Source organism: Pleurodeles waltl, chromosome 4_1 (genome assembly GCF_031143425.1).
Source record: "Pleurodeles waltl isolate 20211129_DDA chromosome 4_1, aPleWal1.hap1.20221129, whole genome shotgun sequence".
Lineage (NCBI taxonomy): Eukaryota > Metazoa > Chordata > Amphibia > Caudata > Salamandridae > Pleurodeles > Pleurodeles waltl.
This window is the reverse complement of record NC_090442.1, coordinates 193,011,833-193,031,811: the sequence shown is the minus strand read 5'-3', so window position 1 is coordinate 193,031,811 and position 19,979 is coordinate 193,011,833. Positions and strand designations below refer to the sequence as shown.

Genomic DNA, 19,979 nt, shown 5'->3' with positions numbered 1-19,979 from the left:
GTCATCTAGAGCCACTTGGACAGAGCTGCTGTCATCACTGTGGGCCTCTTCTGTGGGTGGGATGGAGATGTCTGGACCCTCCTGTCTGGTGACATTGGGTAGTGGTCCTGCAGGGGTGGAAAAGCATGATTATTGCATCTGTGTGTGTCATGGTGTGCAATGGGTGGGTGACCATGTACCCCAGTGCTGGCATTCCTGTGTGGGGGCTTGTGTGATAATGGTTTAGGGGGGTGTATGGGTATGTGCAGTGGGCATGCTTTAGTGATGGGTGTCCTTGCTTTGTTGTTGCATGCAGGGCTTGGTGTTGGGATGGGTGGTTTGTGATATTGGTACATTTGTGAGGAGATGGAGTGATAGGGGTGGGGGCGAGAGTGGGGGTATGTGATAGCATGCAGGTAGGGTGGGGGATGTAATTGTAAAGCTTTGACTTACCAGAGTCCATTCCTCTCCCGACTCCTGCGAGGCCCTCAGGATGCAGTATAGCCAAGACCTGCTCCTCCCATGTTGTTAGTTGTGGGGGAGGAGGTGGGGGTCCGCCGCCAGTCCGCTGAACCGCCTGGTGGTGTCTTGAGACCACGGAACGCACCTTTCCCCCGTAGGTCGTTCCACCTCGTCCCGATTTCTTGGGTGCTGTCCCACTGCGTTGACCCTGTCGACTATTCTTCGCCATAGCTCCATCTTCCTTGCAATGGAGGTGTGCTGCACCTGTGCTCCAAATAGCTGTGGCTTTACCTGGATGATTTCCTCCACCATGACCCTGAGCTCCTCTGCCATGGGGTGGTGTAGGTGATGTGTGGGGTGGTGTGTGTGGTGATAAGTGTGGTGATATGTAGTGGTGTGTGGTTTTTGTGCGTGGAAGTTGTGTGGGTGATGGTGTTGTGTGCTTGTGGTTGCTAGTTTGTGGATGGTGGTGTCTCTCTCTGGCCTTCTCTCTGTAATAGTGGTCGTAGGGGTTTGTGGGTGAGATGGGTGTGTGTTTTATATTGTATTGGGTGTGTGGGAGTGGTGTGTGTATGTGTATCAGGTGTGTATCAGGTGTGTGTATTTCGAATTGTCCAATGTGGTGGTGTTTTGTAGAAGTGTGTGTATTTTGAGCGCAGCGGTGTGTACTGCCAATGGAATACTGCGGTTGAAAGACCGCCGCGTGGATTCGTGTGTCGTGATAGTGTGGGCGTATTTCTGTTGGCGTGATGGTGGAGGTTTTGTTATCGCCAGTTTATCACTGACCTTTGGTGTGGCGGACTTGTGTGGGTGTCTGATTTTTGACGGATTTCGAGATGTGGGTCATAATAGCTGTGGCGGAATTCCGCTGCCGCGGCGGTGTATTGGCGGTCTTCTGCGCGGCGGTAAGCAGCTTTTACCGCCAATGTTGTAATGACCCCCGTAGTCTAAAAATGTTGAATGATTGGATTACTTATTGAAATTTGGAGTCAAGACACTGCCCAGGTATTGTGGATGATGAAGCCTCAGGAGTTGCTCCCTACATCTGTTCGCCAGGATGCATTCAGCATGTCTCGATCCGCAGTCCTCACCAGACGTTTCCCTGATTCTGCAACTCCAGCCATCATTACCAATGTGTTCTGTTGACTTTCATGCTCAAGACTACCCTGAGGGTGTTTACCCAGCTATTGGCTCCACTGGTAGCTCTCCTGCATGGATAGGGCATCACACTACATTATACTGCCTGTATAACTAAGCAACATTGGTTGACCTATACTTCATCTTTCCATCTAGCTGTCATTCATACCTGAGGTAGTGGCATTAACAGATGCATGGATTCCTACTTGCTCTCTCCAGGTCACATCTGGATCCTTCCCAATCAATGGGGTTCATTTGGGTCAACTTCCAGACAGCAGCAGGCAGGGTTTTTGTTCTGGACCGCTGGAGCCTGTCTCATGTAAGAGCACTTGGAGAGAAAAGTGCCTTACCATTGAAGGGCTGATTACAGATTTAATTGTGTTCTTAATGCTCACTTTCACCTGATACCCTTGTTATATCATCTGCTGGAAGTGTGATTCCATGTGTGGTGACAACAGATTCCAGTGCCTTAGACTGGGGGCTGCTTTGGAAGGACCTGGAAGTACAAAGGAGGAGGTCGGCACTTTCACCTGATACCCTTGTTATATCATCTGCTGGAAGTGTGATTCCATGTGTGGTGACAACAGATTCCAGTGCCTTAGACTGGGGGCTGCTTTGGAAGGACCTGGAAGTACAAAGGAGGAGGTCGGCAGTCTCAAGTCAGTGGTGGTACTACCGGAGGAAACTTCAAGCTTTCAAGGGGGATTCTTAGCATTCACACATTTGGTTCCTGGACATTGTGTGTTGATTTAAGAGTATACAGACAGTACTTTGGCCAAGATGTATATATCAGTAGGCAGCGGGCATCAAGTCAAGGCTGTTGGCCCACATATCAGACAGCATCTTCTAGTGGGTGGAGACTTGCATTCCTTCCTTGATGGCTGCCCATCTGAAAGGGAGGGATGAAAATCAGCAGAAAGATCATCTCAGGGTGGTCCAGTTTTCCCAGTGATATTGCCTGTCCAAGGCAATGTTCTAGTCCATCTCTTTGAAGTTCAGCCTAATAGAGATGGACCTCTTTAGCATTTAGGAAAATTGTTGAGCGAACCATTGCTCTACGCAGTTTTATGACTCTCTAGCATGGGTAGTGGATGGACTGGTGGCTTCCTGGCCTCGGGTGGGCATCTTTGTGTCTTTCCCTCTATTTTTGTAATACCTTACATATTCCAGAAACTATAAATGAAAAGGGTGGACGGGATCCTACCTTAGTTGGTGTCAAAGGGGAAAGTTTCCCATGGTGTTGGTTTTGGCAATGAATCCGGTGTGGCTACTCCAGGTAGTTCCAAGTGCTTTGAGCTTTCTAGTTCTGTTCAGCCTGCAGCTGGCCCATTTGAGGGTGGGGTATGGAGGCTGGAAGGCTATGCCTGCACTATCTGAGAATTTCAGAGACAGGTACCTTGGCAGTTGAGTAGTCCGACAGCCTGTTAACTAGTCATTTTTATACACATTGCTGGGTTTCCTTTCAAACCTGGTGTTTGACTGCTGGGGTTCACCCCTTTTCTTGTCCATATCCCATAAATCTTGATTTTCTACTTCTTTCTAACTGTCTGCTGGTGACTACTGTCAAAGTCCAATGGGCTTCTTTTAAGGTAGGTACTATGGAGGGTGTGAATTCCCTGCTGCCTCGTCATTTGAACGGTTTCCTCTTGTTGAACCCCACTGGGAAGATGCTGGTGTTCCCATGGTAGTTGCTCTTGGTTTTGCGACTGTTGTAGGCTTCTCCCATTAAGACTTTAGTGTTAATTCCCATAGGTCTCCTGTCCTATAAAGTTGTTTTTCTGACGGCCATAATGTCTTTGGGAGTCTTGAGGGTGTTTGGTTTTTTTGGAATGTTCTGAGCCCTACTTTGCCTATCTCACCAGATGCATGGGTCTTTCATATCCAGAGTGCTCTGCCATTCCATTTTGATCAAGAAGTGGTTCTCCCTGGCTCTGTCTGGGGGGGATATATTTCTGACCCTTTTTAGAGTATTAGGTGTGCTGTTGTGATTTAACTGACACAGACGTAGGATGTCCGTGACTGTTAAGCATTTGACAACTTTAGTCTTGCAGAAAAGGGCTGAGATCAACTATATCTACCCTAAGTTGGCAGGTGAATGCACTCATTTTCAAAGTTTATGAGGTGTCTGGGGATTTGCTTCTTTCTATAGGGCGGGGGAGGTGGCTGCTTCCTGTCTTCTGCTTCAAGCAGTTTGATGTTTTTCTTGCTGCCCGTTGGGCTGTGATGTCTACTTTTGTGCAGCTTCTCCTCTTCTGATGTCAGTTGCTTCAGCAGTTGCTATTGGTAAGGTTGTTCTGACCGCGGGCTCTTACGTCACGCTACATTTGATAGTCGATAAAGTTTGTTGTGCATTCCATCACCAGTTGATGGGGGTTGTTGTGCGTTCATGTATTTGGCCATGCTTCATCCTGTTTTGTGTTTCTTTAGTCCTCATTACATCAGGAATAGAACAAAGATGGTTAAGATGTGGAGGTAATGTTTAGATTACCTCTAGTCTCCTAGTCATTACTCCATTACTGACTGCCCTACCTCTAGAGTCATTAGTGGTATGACAGTTCGATCACTTCCTCTCCCCACAGGATATCGGATGAGACGAGGTGGGGCCAACCTGAAGGAAGGAGCAATATGAATAGAAGAAAGACTCTTCTCCTTGCTCCCTCCTCTAGGTTGGCCCCACCTCTAGGGACTTCCAGAGCTCCGTTATCCAGGCAGCGTGCCTTGTATTCCAGAAACGGGGAGACTAGGAGTAATAAACAGCCCCCCAAGTAAATCGGAGTCATAACGTATTTTTAATGTTATTTCTTCGATGTGCCAGCATTCCTTCATTTTAAATGATGTATTCACCCTCACTAACTGAAATGTCAGAACTGCCATTGACAGACGTTATTTTTAACATCCCACTGGCCATTAGATGCATGTGCAGAGTTTACCTCTGCAGCATACAATTTTTATCTGATGGCCTAAGATTTCTCAATTTTACTTTTTAATGATCCTTTGACATGTCTACGTACATTAAGCACAAAGCAGCAGTTTTGCAGTAGCTTAGGCCATCATCTAGGTATACTTCATACCAATGAAAAAAATATTCTTAGTTAATGTAATTTCCCAAATGTTCTCACAAGTGAAATATCTAATTGTGAAGTAGGACAACTGTCTTTCTGACGAATAGTATCCAAACCTATTATTTTACACCTGGGGGCCTGTTAGACTTTTCCATCCTTGGTGTGGTCTCCCCTAACTGTTTGCCTCTGTTTCCCAAGTTGTTGATGTGTGCTGGATTTTTTGCTGCTTCTGTTACTCTGGGCACTTTACCACTGCTATCCAGTGCTAAAGTGCAAGTGCTGCTATATGAAATGTGTATGTAATTGGCTTTCCATGATTGGCATATTTGATTTACTGGTGAGTTCCTAATACAGTACACTAGAGGTGCCAAGGGCCTATACATCAAATGCTACTAGTGAGCCTGCAGCACTGGTTGTGCCACCCACACTAGTAGCTCTGTAAACATGTCTCAGACCTGCCACTGCAGTGTCTGTGTGTGCAGTTTTAACTGCCAATTCGACTTGGCAAATGTACCCACTTGCCAGGCCTAAACCTTCCCTTCTCTTACATGTAAGACACCCCTAAGGTAGGCCCTAGGTAGCCCCATGGGCAGGGTGCAGTGTATGTTTAAGGTAGGACATATACTAATGTGTTTTATGTGTCCTGACAGTGAAATACTGCCAAATTCGGTTTTCACTGTTGCAAGGCCTATCTTTCTCATACGTTAACATGGGGGCTACCTTTAAAAATGATTAATGCGTAGATTCCCTTTGGGAGCAGAGAGACATGTGGAGTTTGGGGTCTCTGAGCTCACAATTTAAAAATAAATCTTTTAGTAAAGTTGGTTTTGAGGTTGTGTGTTTGCAAATGCCACTTTTAGAAAGTGGGCATTTTGTTGCTTAAACCATTCTGTGACTCTGCCTGTTTGTGGATTCCCTGCCTGGGTCAGTTTGACAGTTGGGCTGTTTGCACCTCTCTCTAGACAGTGACACAAAGGGAGATGTGGTGTAGCCTGCATATCCTGATGAGCCATCTGTGCTAGGAGGAAGAGGAGGAGTGGTCACTTACACATGAGTCTTGTTTTGTTTAGATAAATATTTTCTATTTTTTTAAACCTGTGTTTTGTCATTTTGTAGTGTTTTCATTGAGTTACTGTGTGTGTTGTTACAAATACTCTACACCGAGATCTCTGAGGTTAAGCCTGCCTGCATGTGCCAAGCTACCAAGGGGGTAAGCAGAGGTTAACTGAGGGCGATTCTCCTTTACCCTGACTAGAGTGAGGGTCCTTGCTTGGACAGGAGGTAACCTGACTGCCAACCAAAGACCACATGTCTAACAGGGCACAATAACTAAATGAAAAAAAAACGTGAAAAACAATTGAAAGCTTTCTTATCATTAGTTAGAACATATCAGAGCCATGCACCACAACATCAGTCCGGTTGATACTCCATCTCTTTGATGCTCCCTGCACTACTTGCTGTGCAGCATCACTTAAGCACAACAAAACATATTGAAAAACAACATCCATGCATTCTTCATTAAGGACATACTAACAAAACAGAGAACTCATTTACAAGAAACTTTGATATTTGCATCACTGTCATGAAGAGCACACTAATTGGAACAGTATGCATACATAAAGCACCACTCGTGCCAGGTTTAGCAAACAAATTGTAAGCAATCAACCGAACCCTCCAGCCACACATCAGTCGCTCCAGAATCGTGAACACACAGCTCAATGATGTCGACATGGCTACCCAGCTTGGAGATAACCAGAACACAACACACAAGACTCCGGTCTGCGATGGAAGCCTCAGACTGTGTGGAAATGCACCTCTGATAACAGACAGCGCTATAACTCTACAGCAGTCTATCTTCTTTACAAACACGAATGACCTTATATTAGAATGTTTTTTGGTACATTTTGAGAGCAAGATATAAAAATATTGTGTAAAAAGACTTGCTCAACATAAACTAAAATTGGCCTACTGCCTCAATTCATTGTTTTGCTACAGAATCAACCATCTTTTGGCTTCCTCTTTGACATTGATGGAGTCCTGGTCAGAGGTCGAAGCCCTATACCTGCTGCAGTCAAGGCTTTTAAGAAACTGTCTGACTGCCATGGGAAGCTCCAGGTGCCAGTGGTTTTCGTTACAAATTCTGGAAACTGCCTGCGCAAGACTAGAGCTGAGGAGCTGTCTGCTGTGCTGCAAGTGGAGGTAAGAAGATGTGGACCATGGAGGTGCTTGCTGTGCTATGAATGGTGGCGAAGGGTTCAGACGATGGATGATCTGGCCAATGTGCTTTGAGTGGAGACATACTTGGCAACATTCAGTAACCAATAAGATGTAGGATTTCTCTTTTTCTTGTAACTGTATCTTTATCCCACTCTTGGTACAATCACATTATACATGCACTAGAGAAAGTAAGTCCCAAATTTATGCATATAGAATGCAACAAATGACCGCAGTGGATCTACACATATTCTTTGTATGCCACAATATGTCTCTGGGTCTTTCAACTATAAAATATTGACGTGAAATAATATCGAATGCAAGATAACAACATACACAATACCATAAAAGTGAGTAGAGATGGACGTAAAATAGTAAATCCATACTCCCCTAAGTATGCTTCCATTGACTATGTATTGCAAGTCGATATTGTGTTTCCACTTTTTGTGGCCCTCATTTAGACATCCAACCATATATGGTGTTTTCCACCGAAACTGATGTTTGGGGGGAGAGGGGTCATAGTTCTCTGAGCCCTCAAGTCCCCAAGCCCTAATAGGAAGGGTGCTAAAATCACTCATGTAAGGAAGCTGCAAGGATGCCAAACTTCTAGTGAGGAAATGCAGGTAAACAGAAGTGAATGAATGGGACTGGTGAAGAGAAAGTGGATAGTTACGGGATAGGGATGGTAGGAAAACCATTCTCTGTTGTAAGGTTTTGAACTTATCATGCATCTTTCCTACAGAGGCTATGAGTACCTATCATATTCCCCCTTAGTGAAGCCAGACAGGACCTGTTGTATTTCTCCTGGTAGCCCTTCCAACACTGAGGTACGCCGCTGAAATAACTACTCAGACTGTTCACCTACTTCAGTGCTGGGACCATGGCTGAAGCAGTGCCTCTTTCTGTGTTTCCCCATAACCTTTGTAGGAACCCAGGTCGGATGCCCTCTGTTTTATCTGTGAACGTAAATCACCACAGACCTAGTGTCAAACCCGGTATGCTGGTTGAAGGAAAATCCATAGGTGCCACAAAGTCTCTTGATCTATCGGCAGTGCATAGATTCTCTCTTTTATCGAAGAATAACAGCTCCCATCCCAGGTTAGTGCAGTCCCACAGGCAAAAGCAAAAAATACTCAGAGGCAGAAGAGAATAGGGAGAAATTTCCACTTCTTTCTTCCAGCCTACTCTCCATAGCCCAGCCACTGCGTGTATTTACTGTAGCTTCTGGTGTGATGCTAGAACCTTGCTGTAAAGAGCCGCTCTCCATCAGCACTCACCAGCTAGGCCTCGCTCTCTCATCATTGGAAGTCCCAGGCACCAGCACACATTAAGATGGTTGTTGACATATTTTCCCTGATCAGACTTGGAAGAGCCGCTGTCCCTTGCATTGTTCTTGGTGCCGCGCTCACAGTAGCCTTCCACAGTGTTCTAATTGAAGCAACAGGTATTCAAGTGCTTCCTCTGGCTAGTGTCACCCCAACCTCCTTCTCAGGCCAGGCAGGAAGGCCAGCACAGACGATCACTCATATAGAGCTCAGAGAAATGAGTGTCATGACATAAAAGAGTGAACTTTGAGCACTGTTTGGCCAGTTTTACAGTCTGGGTGTCTGGAAATCCTCCTTTTTGCTCAGGACCAGCTGGGCTGCAAAGACTTCATGTTGCCTTGGTTCACTTCCTTGAGGAATCTTCTTCGTAAGGCTTTAGTCAACGGAGCCGTGCTCTTTGGCTTCCTGGTCAGGTATTCTCCACTCCTCACTGGGCAGTCCAGGAGCTTTTCTTCTATGGCGGGCAAAGCAGCAGAAGGATCCAGTATCCCAGGCTTGGTCCCATTATTGGAAGACACTCCGCAGTATGAGGTTGATGCGCAGAGCGTTTCTTTGAGCACAGCTACAGACTTCCTTTCAAGACCAAACTGAATACAAGAACAGGCTCTCTGAATAGGCTGTTTTTGTTCAAGTCTGGAAGGCAAAGCCATTGCCAATTAAATAGTCTGCCAACGTAAAAAATGACAGCTTCCACTATTCATGAGAGTTCTGATCTTGCATGATTTGGCTACTGCAGTGTCATCTTAACAGTACTTCCAAACCATCTCATTGATAAGCTGCAAGAGCCACAAGATCAGTTAGCAAGAAAATGTTTTAAAGATATATCTATATATAGATGTATAGATATAGGAATTGTAGAGCAAGCTCAATATTGTTCACTAAGCCTACTTCAAAAGAGCGTTGAACAAACTTGGTGACTGCTGTGCACTTAATTAACCAACAAAATATGAGCGGACTGAAACTTTGAGGCAAATCCCTGGCAACCTAAAGCCCAGACTTTGTAATACCTAAAGCCGAAATCATAGAGCTGAGTTAAACTACATGTGATTCAGGAACCCCCTGGAAATTTACCATTTCAAGCACTCTTTCAATTGATCGACACACAGAATAGTGGTCATGAGTGAAGAGCCATGAGTGGGGACACTGGGTGTCACTGAAGTGCAGAAGAATCTAACAATATGCTGAAGAGCAACAAAATAATCATCAAACCTAACCTTATTGGCTTTACGATTAGAGAGCAGAAAAATCACAGCTAGGCTGAAACACACCAGATGGCAGCAGGATTTAAGATTTGACTATCGATGAGAAACCAAACAGGCTATGAATATGAAGGCCGGGACTAGGGACCAGACTGATCTATCTGGAGTTGGAGGTAAGAAGAAGTAACATGGATAAGGAGTCATCTCTTGTTATACAAAGGAAGGAAGGTTAGAGTAACAGTATGCTGCTGTAACAGGAGTAGAAGCTAGTGGGAAGGCCAGCTAGGGAGCCATCTGTTGTGCTTGGAATGGGGTTCTCTGGAAATACTAGGGGTAAGCGATGATCTGTTGTGCTCGAGGTGGACATAAAATGGAAGGGAGCTATTTGGTGTCTTAGAGTGAAATTAAAAGAAAGGACAGGGCAATCTGCTGTGCTAGAGGTGGTGGTCAGGACACATTTTAAGTGGCTCTGCACTGAGTGAACCATTATTCTCGCCCCTCATTGAAAAATATAAACTCCTCAAGGGAAGTTGCTGGGGTAGTTCATACAGTGCAGCATAAAGCCTTCTGAGTGAAGCTAAATAGTGGAAAGGAAAAGTAGGGGGAGGGAAGAAGATGTAACTCTCATTTTTATCAATTAAATTGGTTTAAGTCCATATATATTATTATTGACAACCTTTTTCGGAGCCCATTTAATGGTGGCATCCTCCACTTGTACCAGACAAGACACAGCAGACTGCTAGCAGAACGCTCTTTGAATTCGCCTTGATTATATCCTTTGTCTTGCAGATTTCCCAGGACCAGGTGGTTTTGTCGCACAGTCCCCTGTGTATGCTCCCTCAGTTCCACAAGAAGCGCGTTCTTGTGTCTGGACAAGGGCCTGTGCATGAGATTGCTAACAAGTATCCTTTAACTGGTTTCGGAACATGTCATTGGAGTCAGTGTTTTTTGTGGTTGGGGTATTGAAATTGACTACATAATATGGAAATTAATAGTCATTTATCTAGGATGGAATTAAGGAGCGCACATTGAGCCGGAAGTGAAAAGTTTGTTTACTATCAGTTTGTTACTGTGATTGATTAAGCTGGTAATGTACTTTTTTTTTTCAGCTAATATGAAAATAAATATTATGTGTCAATAATAGAAAAACAGTCTTAATAAGCTTGATATTCTGTTACAAAGACGCCATCCATCCCACCAACAGTAACATAACTTTGCATTTTTTTTAATTGGCGGGGAGACATGGCAGCATAAGCTCTTTGCAACTTAGCCCTCATTACAGTTTGCCTGGAGCGGGATCCCCGTGAGAGCGCAGGTCACGGTGTGAGGGGGAAGGGGTTCTTGGAGGTAGGGGTTGGTGATACAGGCAACTACAAGTTTTCTGGTGAGTCCAGGCCCAGAGACTTGTGAGCATTTACATTGGGTATAGGCAACTGCTCCCTGCCCACCCTCATACTTCTGCATTAGAGTAGCAGAAAAAGCACCCTGAGCTGAAGTAAAATAAACTGCCCCCTAGCCCGCCTCTGCCATCCTCTATTCCCCCAGTCAAGAAAAAAGAACACCTGCAGCATTACCACCTGCTCCATGTAGTTGGTAAATGTGTGACAATTTGGCCCGCTATTTATTTTCGGATGGGGAAGAAAGAGCATAAGGAAGACCCAGCATTCCCAGATCCATGTGTTCTCCCACATTGCGGGGAAAATAACATGTAATCCTCCTTACTCCGGGGGAGATTCTAGCCTGGGTATCATAAAGAGGAACTAAGTACAGTACAAATACACAGTCACAGCAATTAAAGGCGTGTACAGAGGAAGCTGGAGTAAGGCCAAGGAGCTCAGGATTATGTATAGACTGTGAGGTGAGAAGAAGTACATTGTGAGTAGTTCCAGTGCCATGGCAGGTTCATGAAATTTAGTTTGGGTAGATGTTAGCCATTAGAAGTTGTAGAATGGTATGACATTTGCAGTTATAATGTAATGCAACTTGGAAGGTGATCAAAAGGTATTGTTTTTGGCTAGTACTAAAAATTGAATAAAGGATGGTAGAAATGGGTGCTGATAAGTAATGAAGCAATTGTGGGGAGAGGGGTATTTTGGAAGAGATAGGATTTGAGCAGTATCAGTAGAAGGATATCAGCAGCAGTGGAACTTTGCTGTGGAAAGTGTTAGCTTGTTGCTAATATAAAGATTCAAGGTGTGTGAAATGAAGGTTGTACTAGCACAGAGGAGTATTTGGATCATCATAGTAGGTAGCTGTATGAGTTTTGTTGTGATATGATTTGAGCCCTCTAATACGGTGGTAGAAATTTGCATGTAGTGAAAAGATTTTCTTCAGTTACAGTAAAACTCACAGACATTATGGCAGGAAAGGTGCAACACATGCAGTGTAGGCAGCAGTAGTATGAGATATACTTATCAGAGAGGTCTATAGGAAGCATTTTGGACTTGTATAGCGTATGTAGCAACAATGCAAGCTGCACTATCAAAGTATAGGTGTCAACAGTGCTGGATATACACTTACAGGTAGCAAGAGTACACAACACTCCTCCTCCCTCCTCCTCCCTCCTCCTCCCTCCTCCTCCCTCCTCCTCCTCCCTCCTCCTCCTCCTCCCTCCTCCTCCTCCCTCCTCCTCCTCCCTCCTCCTCCTCCTCCTCCCTTCTCCTCCTCCCTCCTCCTCCTCCCTCCTCCTCCTCCCTCCTCCTCCTCCCTCCTCCTCCTCCTCCTCCTGATGCATACCTATGTAAAGATACAAGGTTGGCGTTTTAATTTTTAAAGTTGTCCAAGACCTTCAGAGGACTTCATGGGTGAACAGTATGTTGCTTGGTTGGTAGAATGATAACTATTTGTTTTGTTTGTTAGGTCAATAACAGATGTACTGGTGTCTAAGGTTACTTTGGTTTACAAAAGGAGCAGCATCCAGTCACTTACTCTGGGCTTTCAAGCTCATCGTGTACATCACTGGCTCTCCCAGTCTTTCATCATCCTTCCAGATGGAATAGATTACTAGTCTTTCAGGTTCCTTAGAACTATTGCACACCTCTAGCTCATGCTAACTTTAGACAGAACCTGTTGACACTACTGGTGGGTTGAAAGGCATCCCAAGTTAACTACATTTCTTAGCATTCCCTTATCATGGGTCTTACGTAAATATGTAAAATGGCCGCACCAAGCACAGAAAAAAGGCATAGCATGACTTGGGTCTACTGTTCCTGTTTTGTATAGGGATTGGATAGGAACTTTAGGGTTGCCGAAGCTAAACGATTAATCAAGTTGTAAGAGGTCCATGTTACTGGCTTATTATAATGTTTAGCTATTTATAAAGGTTACAGATATATCTACATGAGAAAAAAAATGATGTATTGTTAGTATGATCCTTCTCACTGCTATTCGGTAAATGGATAAAATGCTGCCTTACATGATCTAAAAGATGCTTTTCCTTTACTACCCCTTCCTACTTTATAGTCTAGGTTTCCAGGACATTGTGACCATCGATGCCCTGAGGGAGGCATTTCCCCTGCTAGATATGGTTGACCACAACCGCAGGCCGAAGGAGAAGGTAAACAAACTGCTAATACCTTGAACAAGAGACTGGGTTATTCTTTTAGCTATCCTCCATTTTATAATCCTGGCCACAGAATTCCATGAGTCTTTTTCTAACGTGCCCTCTTTTGGGTGCTACTAAGTACAGAATGTTAATGCTCCTGTTATTCATTAGAGCACTGGGGAATTAACTGACCAGTGGCTTCTGCTGTTTGAAGTACGTTTTGCTCAGAATGTAAGACTTTTTTTCTCCAATGACTGAGGAAGATAGTGTAAGTTTATAGAAAATGTGCTCTCATTTTAGCTTCTGGGACACCTTCAATAACAGAGAAAATCATGAGAGAAAACCATTTTCCCTCAAACATGATTCATCAAATCCCAGTAGAGGACCAGTGTTTTTCACTGGGTCAAATCCCTTAGAATATGCCACAATTTCTACAATTAGTATGGTACCGCCAGTAAATGATTGACACATACTTCTTCGGGTCAGAGTGTGCTCGCCCTGACCACTTACATGTGTTTTTAGTTCATTTTCAGTGTGCAGGGATCATCTCCTTTAGCCTTGTAATGGCTACGACAAAATGTTGCTCAGTTTGTGGGCAACCAATCAGGATTGACTGCTCCCCTTTAAAGTGGTTAATCAGAGCCTATTTGGACACCAACAGTCAAGATATACATGTTTTTTAATTCCTTGATGATCATTCCACACAAACGCGAATGTCTGAAAAACAGCTGAACTGATACACACCAGGTAGCTAAAAGCATGCTTCTTGGGTAAAGATCTAGCTTTCTGTCAAATTTGGTGTAATTCTGTTGAGCGGACTTTTCTTTATTGTTGTTTAAAATTCCCTATGGAAATTGCATGGGTAAAAAGTGTTTTTCTTGCCCCCTGCTTACAGCACCAAAGTTATTAACAATATAAAAATCAACCTTCCTATATGTTTGGACCCCTGTACTCTTGTGGGTCTCAAAACAAGATTTATATGATAGGAAAATGTAGGGTGGGGGCCTGTGGCCAGTTGGGTGCTCAATGGGGATTTGCTGCTCGCGGGGTGGCAGTCTTGGCTGCAAGGTGGGGTTTGGCTGTAGGGCCTGTCTACATTTGAGGCTTGGTGGCCAGTGCCACACATGGCCAACAGTGATTTGTAGCAGGGATTTGGCACCCTGCATTGAATCCTCTACTGTGGATGGTCAAAAAGTACGCTCAGTAAGGGAATGTGATAAAAAAAAACTCAGAAATTCACTGAAAAAATGGAATTAAAGTGATGTTATAAAAAGGTATGGCAATAAGATTTCACTTTGTGTTAAAAAACAGCAATTCACGGAAAAAAAGGTAAAGTGACATTATAGTTAAGTATGGTAATAATATTTGACAATCGTCCGTTGCGTCAGGCCTGCTCTTTGCGCTACATTGATGGCATAATTTATGACATCATTGATGACATCTCAAATGACATCATTGATGCCATTACTGATGACATCTTCCAGTGAGTGTGCTGGTTTGTTTGACAGTTTACGTGGGGGCGGGTCACTACCATATTGTTTTTCTACCTAATTTTGTACAGCCTGTGTAAAGCTAATTGGTATAAGTGTTTACAAAACGTATGCACTCCTAGTGCAGCATAGGTGCATAGACGTATTGAACACATTATAAATCCTTTTATTGAAGGGTAACTCTCAGTTCAGGTGACAGTTGACTTGTGTTCATTATGGTCCATACAGGTGTTTTGCTACTGCAGAGAAAAGTTTACAACAGGGCAAAGATTCTACGTGCTACATACTAATTATTGTAAGCAGCCTTGAGTTATCAGACCGAATCTTCTCAGCATGACGATTTCTACTTAACACAGAAGACTGTGTGCACCAGGTACTAACCTATGCACATGTGATTGTTTTACTTCAGAAGATGGGATACCTGTAAACTTTTCACCACAATATGAAGGCTTCGGGTAGTATTATCTTTAGAACCTCCACAACGTGGTTATTTTAAGTGAGTAGTCTCTTTTTGGACAAGTCTCACATAGGGTAAACACTGCCCTTAGTAGATACTTTTAAATACTCTGTAGTGTTTTTTCTCATTTGATTTTCACTGTCTGCAAACAGTTTGCTACAGAGTAAACTCTCTTCATAGAGTAAACACTGTTGACAGTGCCCATCTTTCTATGTATATCCTCTTAATTTCTCAATGTAGGTTTAACAACTGTGAGGGGTTTGATATAGGTAAATATTGTCTGCAGGAGGGGGCGTAGTCAGCCAACATGGCCAGGTGGATGTAATCCACTGTGGCTCTGCTTCGTATTCCATGGTACAATTGATAGCTGGAACCATCGGGTGCTAGAAAGGAGCTTACCAGATCGCCAAAAACCAACAGAATGCCTGGAAGATAGAAGTGAGGAGCCAGCTGCTTTGTAAAGAGCAGTTCATTGAGGGACAGCACAGAGAAGGGAGGCCTTAAATCAATATGGTGGGCACCGAAACGAGGGTTGAGCGGGGACAGTGGAGACTAAAGCTGCCTGTGAAGTTGAGGGGTGCAAGATTCACCATGATACAGGTGGTCCAGAGGACCCAACCCTGGAGATCCATCGGCAACAGAGGTGGGGGGACGGCAGGCTCCCTCCTGGGGCAGTGCTCACCAGGCACTCGGCATTGTGGAAAGGCAGCGGATCGCTGCCTCACCAGTCTTAACAAGACGAGAGTCCCCTGAGTGTAGACAGCAGGTACATTGAAGAGGGGCTAATTTGGGGGCCTGATTGCCAAAGGACAGGAATTCTAGGACTTGCACATGCAGAGTAGAGAGTAAACATCGGTCTGCCTGACCTTAAGATGGCACCCGAAGCCAGGACGGTTCAAGCTGACTGAAGCAACCTGTGCGCTCAGAGGGAAGACGTAGGGCCAAGACGGCCTCTCTACGAATGCAAAGGTGGTGGTAGATTAGTGCTCAGCAGGGGGATGAAAACAAGCTAACCGTAACAAGAGTTAAAACACCAGCAGGCTGGCTGAGATTTTCCGTACGTGGGAAAGCATTAGCAAGCAATCCATGGGGGGTTCCTCTAGCATCAAACTGACCTCTTTTTACAGTGGAGAAAGCCGATAGCAGAGATTCTCCTAATGCAACCTACGGGACAACAGCATATTAACCTCCACAGCAAGGTGCAGAGTCATAGTACCCTCGGGGAAAGACTTAAGGATGTGGCATTGTGGAGCCTGGACAGGGTGCAGCACCTGTTCTCCACCCTATCACAACAGTGACTTATCAGTATCTATGTGGCACGACAAGACAAGACACAGACTAATAGGGTATCAAGCTACTTGACCCTGCCAAGACGTGGCTCGCTCAACGGAAGTACCAATGGCGTTCACAAAAGAGGATCTCCTAGCCTCTGTACATGAATTCAAAACTGAGTTGAGAGAGGAACTCAAGACCGACATTAAAGCCACTTTTGAGACTTTTAAAGACGAGATTAACTCCAGTTTGACCACCTTCCAGGCAGACATAGATTTGGTGGTCGCATGCACAGTGAAGCTCAAGACTAATGTTCAGGATCTGGAGCGAAAAATTCTTCCAGTGACAGGAGAAATAGAAGTTCTCCACTCCCAACTACAATCTACGCTACTAAAGTGTGAAGACCTAGAGAACTGCTCACACTGGGACAGTATAAGGGTGCAGGGCTTGGAGGAGGGCAGTGAGGGCCCCGATCTCGATGCTTTTATATGGGGTTGTTCTCGGAGATCCTGGGTGACAATCACCAGAGGTGCAGATGGAATGGGTGCACAGAGTGGATATAAGCACCCCCGGAGATGGAAAGAAGTATAGAGACATCCTAACTAAGGTGAGCTCATTTAAGGTCAAGGAATTGATACTCCAAAAGGTCTGAAAACAGGGCTCTGTTAGTTTTCAAGGAGAAACCTGTTCCTTATTTCAAGATGTTGCTCCGGCTACCCTGGCACGCAGACAAAAGTTTTGTCCCATTACGGGGGCCCTCTGGTCTAAGAACATCAAATATAGATGGACATTCCCATTTGGGATCGCATTTGAGATGAACATCATATCATACCATTGTGTGGATTTTGATGAGGCTGCCTCACTGTTGGGAATTCCCGGAGGCGACTCATCGAATACTGTGAGACAAAAGAATGCACCGCCGGGGAGATCCGGGGAAGGCTGGGTCACCAATCAGTGGCTCCAACAGAAGAGGGTAAAGAGAGCCCACAAAACATAAGAGGGTGGAGGGTCCTTCTTCCCATGACCTTATTAGTACTTGGACTGGTTGGACGGCTACTGAGGCCCAACAATCGATAGTTTTGGATACCCAGTATGGCCCTAAATACATTAACATGGAATGTAAAGGTGCCAGGTTTGCCAAATAAACGCTCCCAACTGTGGCAATATATCAGTGACCACCATGATATCATAGCCCTCCAAGAAGCACATCTTAAGCGAGGGGATGACAGGCGCCTCCTCCATAGGTGACACCCGCTTATTTACCACTCTTTGGCTACCACAAAACATAATGGGGTAGCGTGCTTTTCCACATCTCGGTCCCCTTCCAGATACAGGGTAGTAAGACCGACTGGGGTATTTAATAGTCAAAGGTCTTCTTAGAGGGGAAACTATGTGCTATAGCTAAGCTGTATGCCACCAAGTCTGGTCAGTCCTCATTCTTACGATCCATTTTGGCAACACTAGGAAAATTTGCGGAAGGGGACATAATTTTGCTGGGGGACTTTAATGTCATCTGGGACCCAGTATTATACTCCACTCATCCCCAGAGATCTTCAGAGGGGGTTTTCTACAATTCCTTAAATTCCGTGCCTCCTGGACGTGTGGCGCACCCATAATACTACCACAAGGGACTTAACCTTTTTTCTCACACACATAGATCATAGTCCAGGAATGATCATGTCCTTTTTAGCCAACGCCTCCAACCTATGGTCAAGTCGGCAAACATCCACCCCATCATCCTATCCAACCATGCTCCCCTCGAGGTTATTTTCGAATGGCCGGCTCCGAAGACCAAGTTTAGTAGATGGTATTTTTCCAATGCTCTTTCGAGAGATAGAAAATTCAGAGACAAACTAAGAAAGACGATAATGGCATTATTTTCTTTTAATGACCCCAAAGACACTTCCGATACCACAACTTGGGACGCTTTCAAGGCGGTTGTATGGGTTAAATGTATCTCACTAATGACTACATTGCATAGACAAAGAATTAGTGAACGGTACGCTAGGGAAAGCAAATTACTCTTGGCTGGGAAAGCCTCTAAAACTACACCTTCACTGCCGTTTTAAAGGAAATTAGCATCCTTAAAAGGTAAACTTAATACGATCTATGCCAATAGGGTTGAACGCACATTTACGTCTGAAGCAAACAACTTACGAAGAAGGCAACAAGATACGCCCTCTTTGAGCAAGGCAATTACGGATTAAGCAAGAAAAGGGATGTATAGGACTGATCAGAGACGAAGAGGTTGGGATGCAATACCAGGAGGTAGGGAAAGCCTGAGCTTTTAGAGTATTTTATAAGGGGTTATATACTGCTGACCATGTCCATGGGGTTGATGAAAAGTCCTGTCTCCACTTAGTTGATCTGCCACAGGTTCCCCAGGACATTGTCAATGATTTGAACAACCCCATCACGAGAGAGGAGTTACAAGTAGCCATTGACTCTGTCAGACTTAATAAATCTCCTGGTCCTGACGGGCTCAATGTACAGTTTTACAAAACCTTTAGCTCTGACTTGACGCTGTATTTGACCACATTATTTAACCATATAGTGGACGTAGTAGCAATATCTCCCTCCATGAGCGAAGCTTTGGTCACTGTCCTCCCCAAGCCATTAAAGGACCCCAACGGTGTGTCGCATGTAGGCCAATTGTTCTTCTTAACTTAGATGCAACAACCTATACCAAAATTCTGGCCACCTGATCTGATCTATCCAGATCAGTCAGGCTTTATTAAAGGCAGCCAAATACATGATAATTTGAGGCGTCTGACCCATCTGATCGATAAGGTGAGTACGAAAAATATCCCTGCAATTTTATTGCCATTAGTCACAAAGAAAGCCTTTGACCGGGTGGATTGGTGCAGCAGTTTGGCGAACGGTTCATTGATAGGATAATGGCCATTTATGCACGTCCTTGTTCCTAGGTCATCTTAAACGGTACTGCCTCGGAATTCTTTTTTCTGACACAGGGGACGAGGCAGGGCTGCCCTTTATCCCCCTTGCTGTTTACGCTTAGTATAGAGCCATTGGCAGCTAGGATCAGAGCCAATCTAGGTATTCAGAGGATTTATTTTGAGGCTGATGAACATAAACTCTGCCTATTTACGGATGACGTCTTACTAGCTCTCAAGTCCCCCCGCAGCGCGCTTCCTGCTCTCCAAAGGGAGCTGCAAGATGACGAGGTGGTTTTGAGAGGAAGATTACTTATTTGGAGGTGAAGCTCACCCCAAAAGTAGAAACCCTTCATAAAGCAAACTTTATCCTTTACTGCATCGCCTGAAGGCCGGTATTAAATGATGCATGTTGAGTTATCTCACCTGAACAAGATGCATAAACGTGATCAAAATGACAGTGTTACTATGCATTTTATATTTGTTTCAAGGGCTCCCAATTGTGGTACCTAGAGATTTTATATGAAATTACGCTCCCTGATAGCGAGGTTCGTGTAGGCGGGCCACAGGGCTCAAATCTCCTGTAGAGTTCTGACTCGCTCAAGAGATTCGGGGGGCCTAGCATTAACCAGATGCTGAAAATTACCATAGAGCGGCACAACTCAGAGAAATATCTGAATGGTCACTCAAAGAGTCAGAAAAATTATGGCTCCACATGGATAGAGCAGTGACGGGGTGGAAATATGGGATGTGTTGTGGAATCCTCGGCAAGATCGTCCGCGCAATGTTTACCTGAGTATACTCACGGCCTCCAGACTTAAAGGTTGGGACACAGTGACTAAGTCATATCTTTGGGAAACCTTTCCTTCTCCACATATCCCTATTCACTACAATGCGGACTTCTCCCGGGTCCCTTTGATGGATGGTGGGAAGGAGGCTGCTTA

At 44.7% G+C, this 19,979-nt stretch overlaps 1 protein-coding gene across 1 annotated transcript in view; it reads left to right on the top strand.

The window, feature by feature from the left end:
* HDHD5 (haloacid dehalogenase like hydrolase domain containing 5) overlaps positions 1-19,979 on the top strand; it is a 95,580-nt gene that overhangs the window by 31,191 nt on the left and 44,410 nt on the right. Inside the window, exons 2-4 of the mRNA XM_069228070.1 lie at positions 6,636-6,839; positions 10,168-10,280; positions 12,841-12,934. Coding sequence (XP_069084171.1) covers positions 6,636-6,839; positions 10,168-10,280; positions 12,841-12,934 — 411 coding nt within the window. The remainder of the gene's footprint in view (positions 1-6,635; positions 6,840-10,167; positions 10,281-12,840; positions 12,935-19,979) is intronic.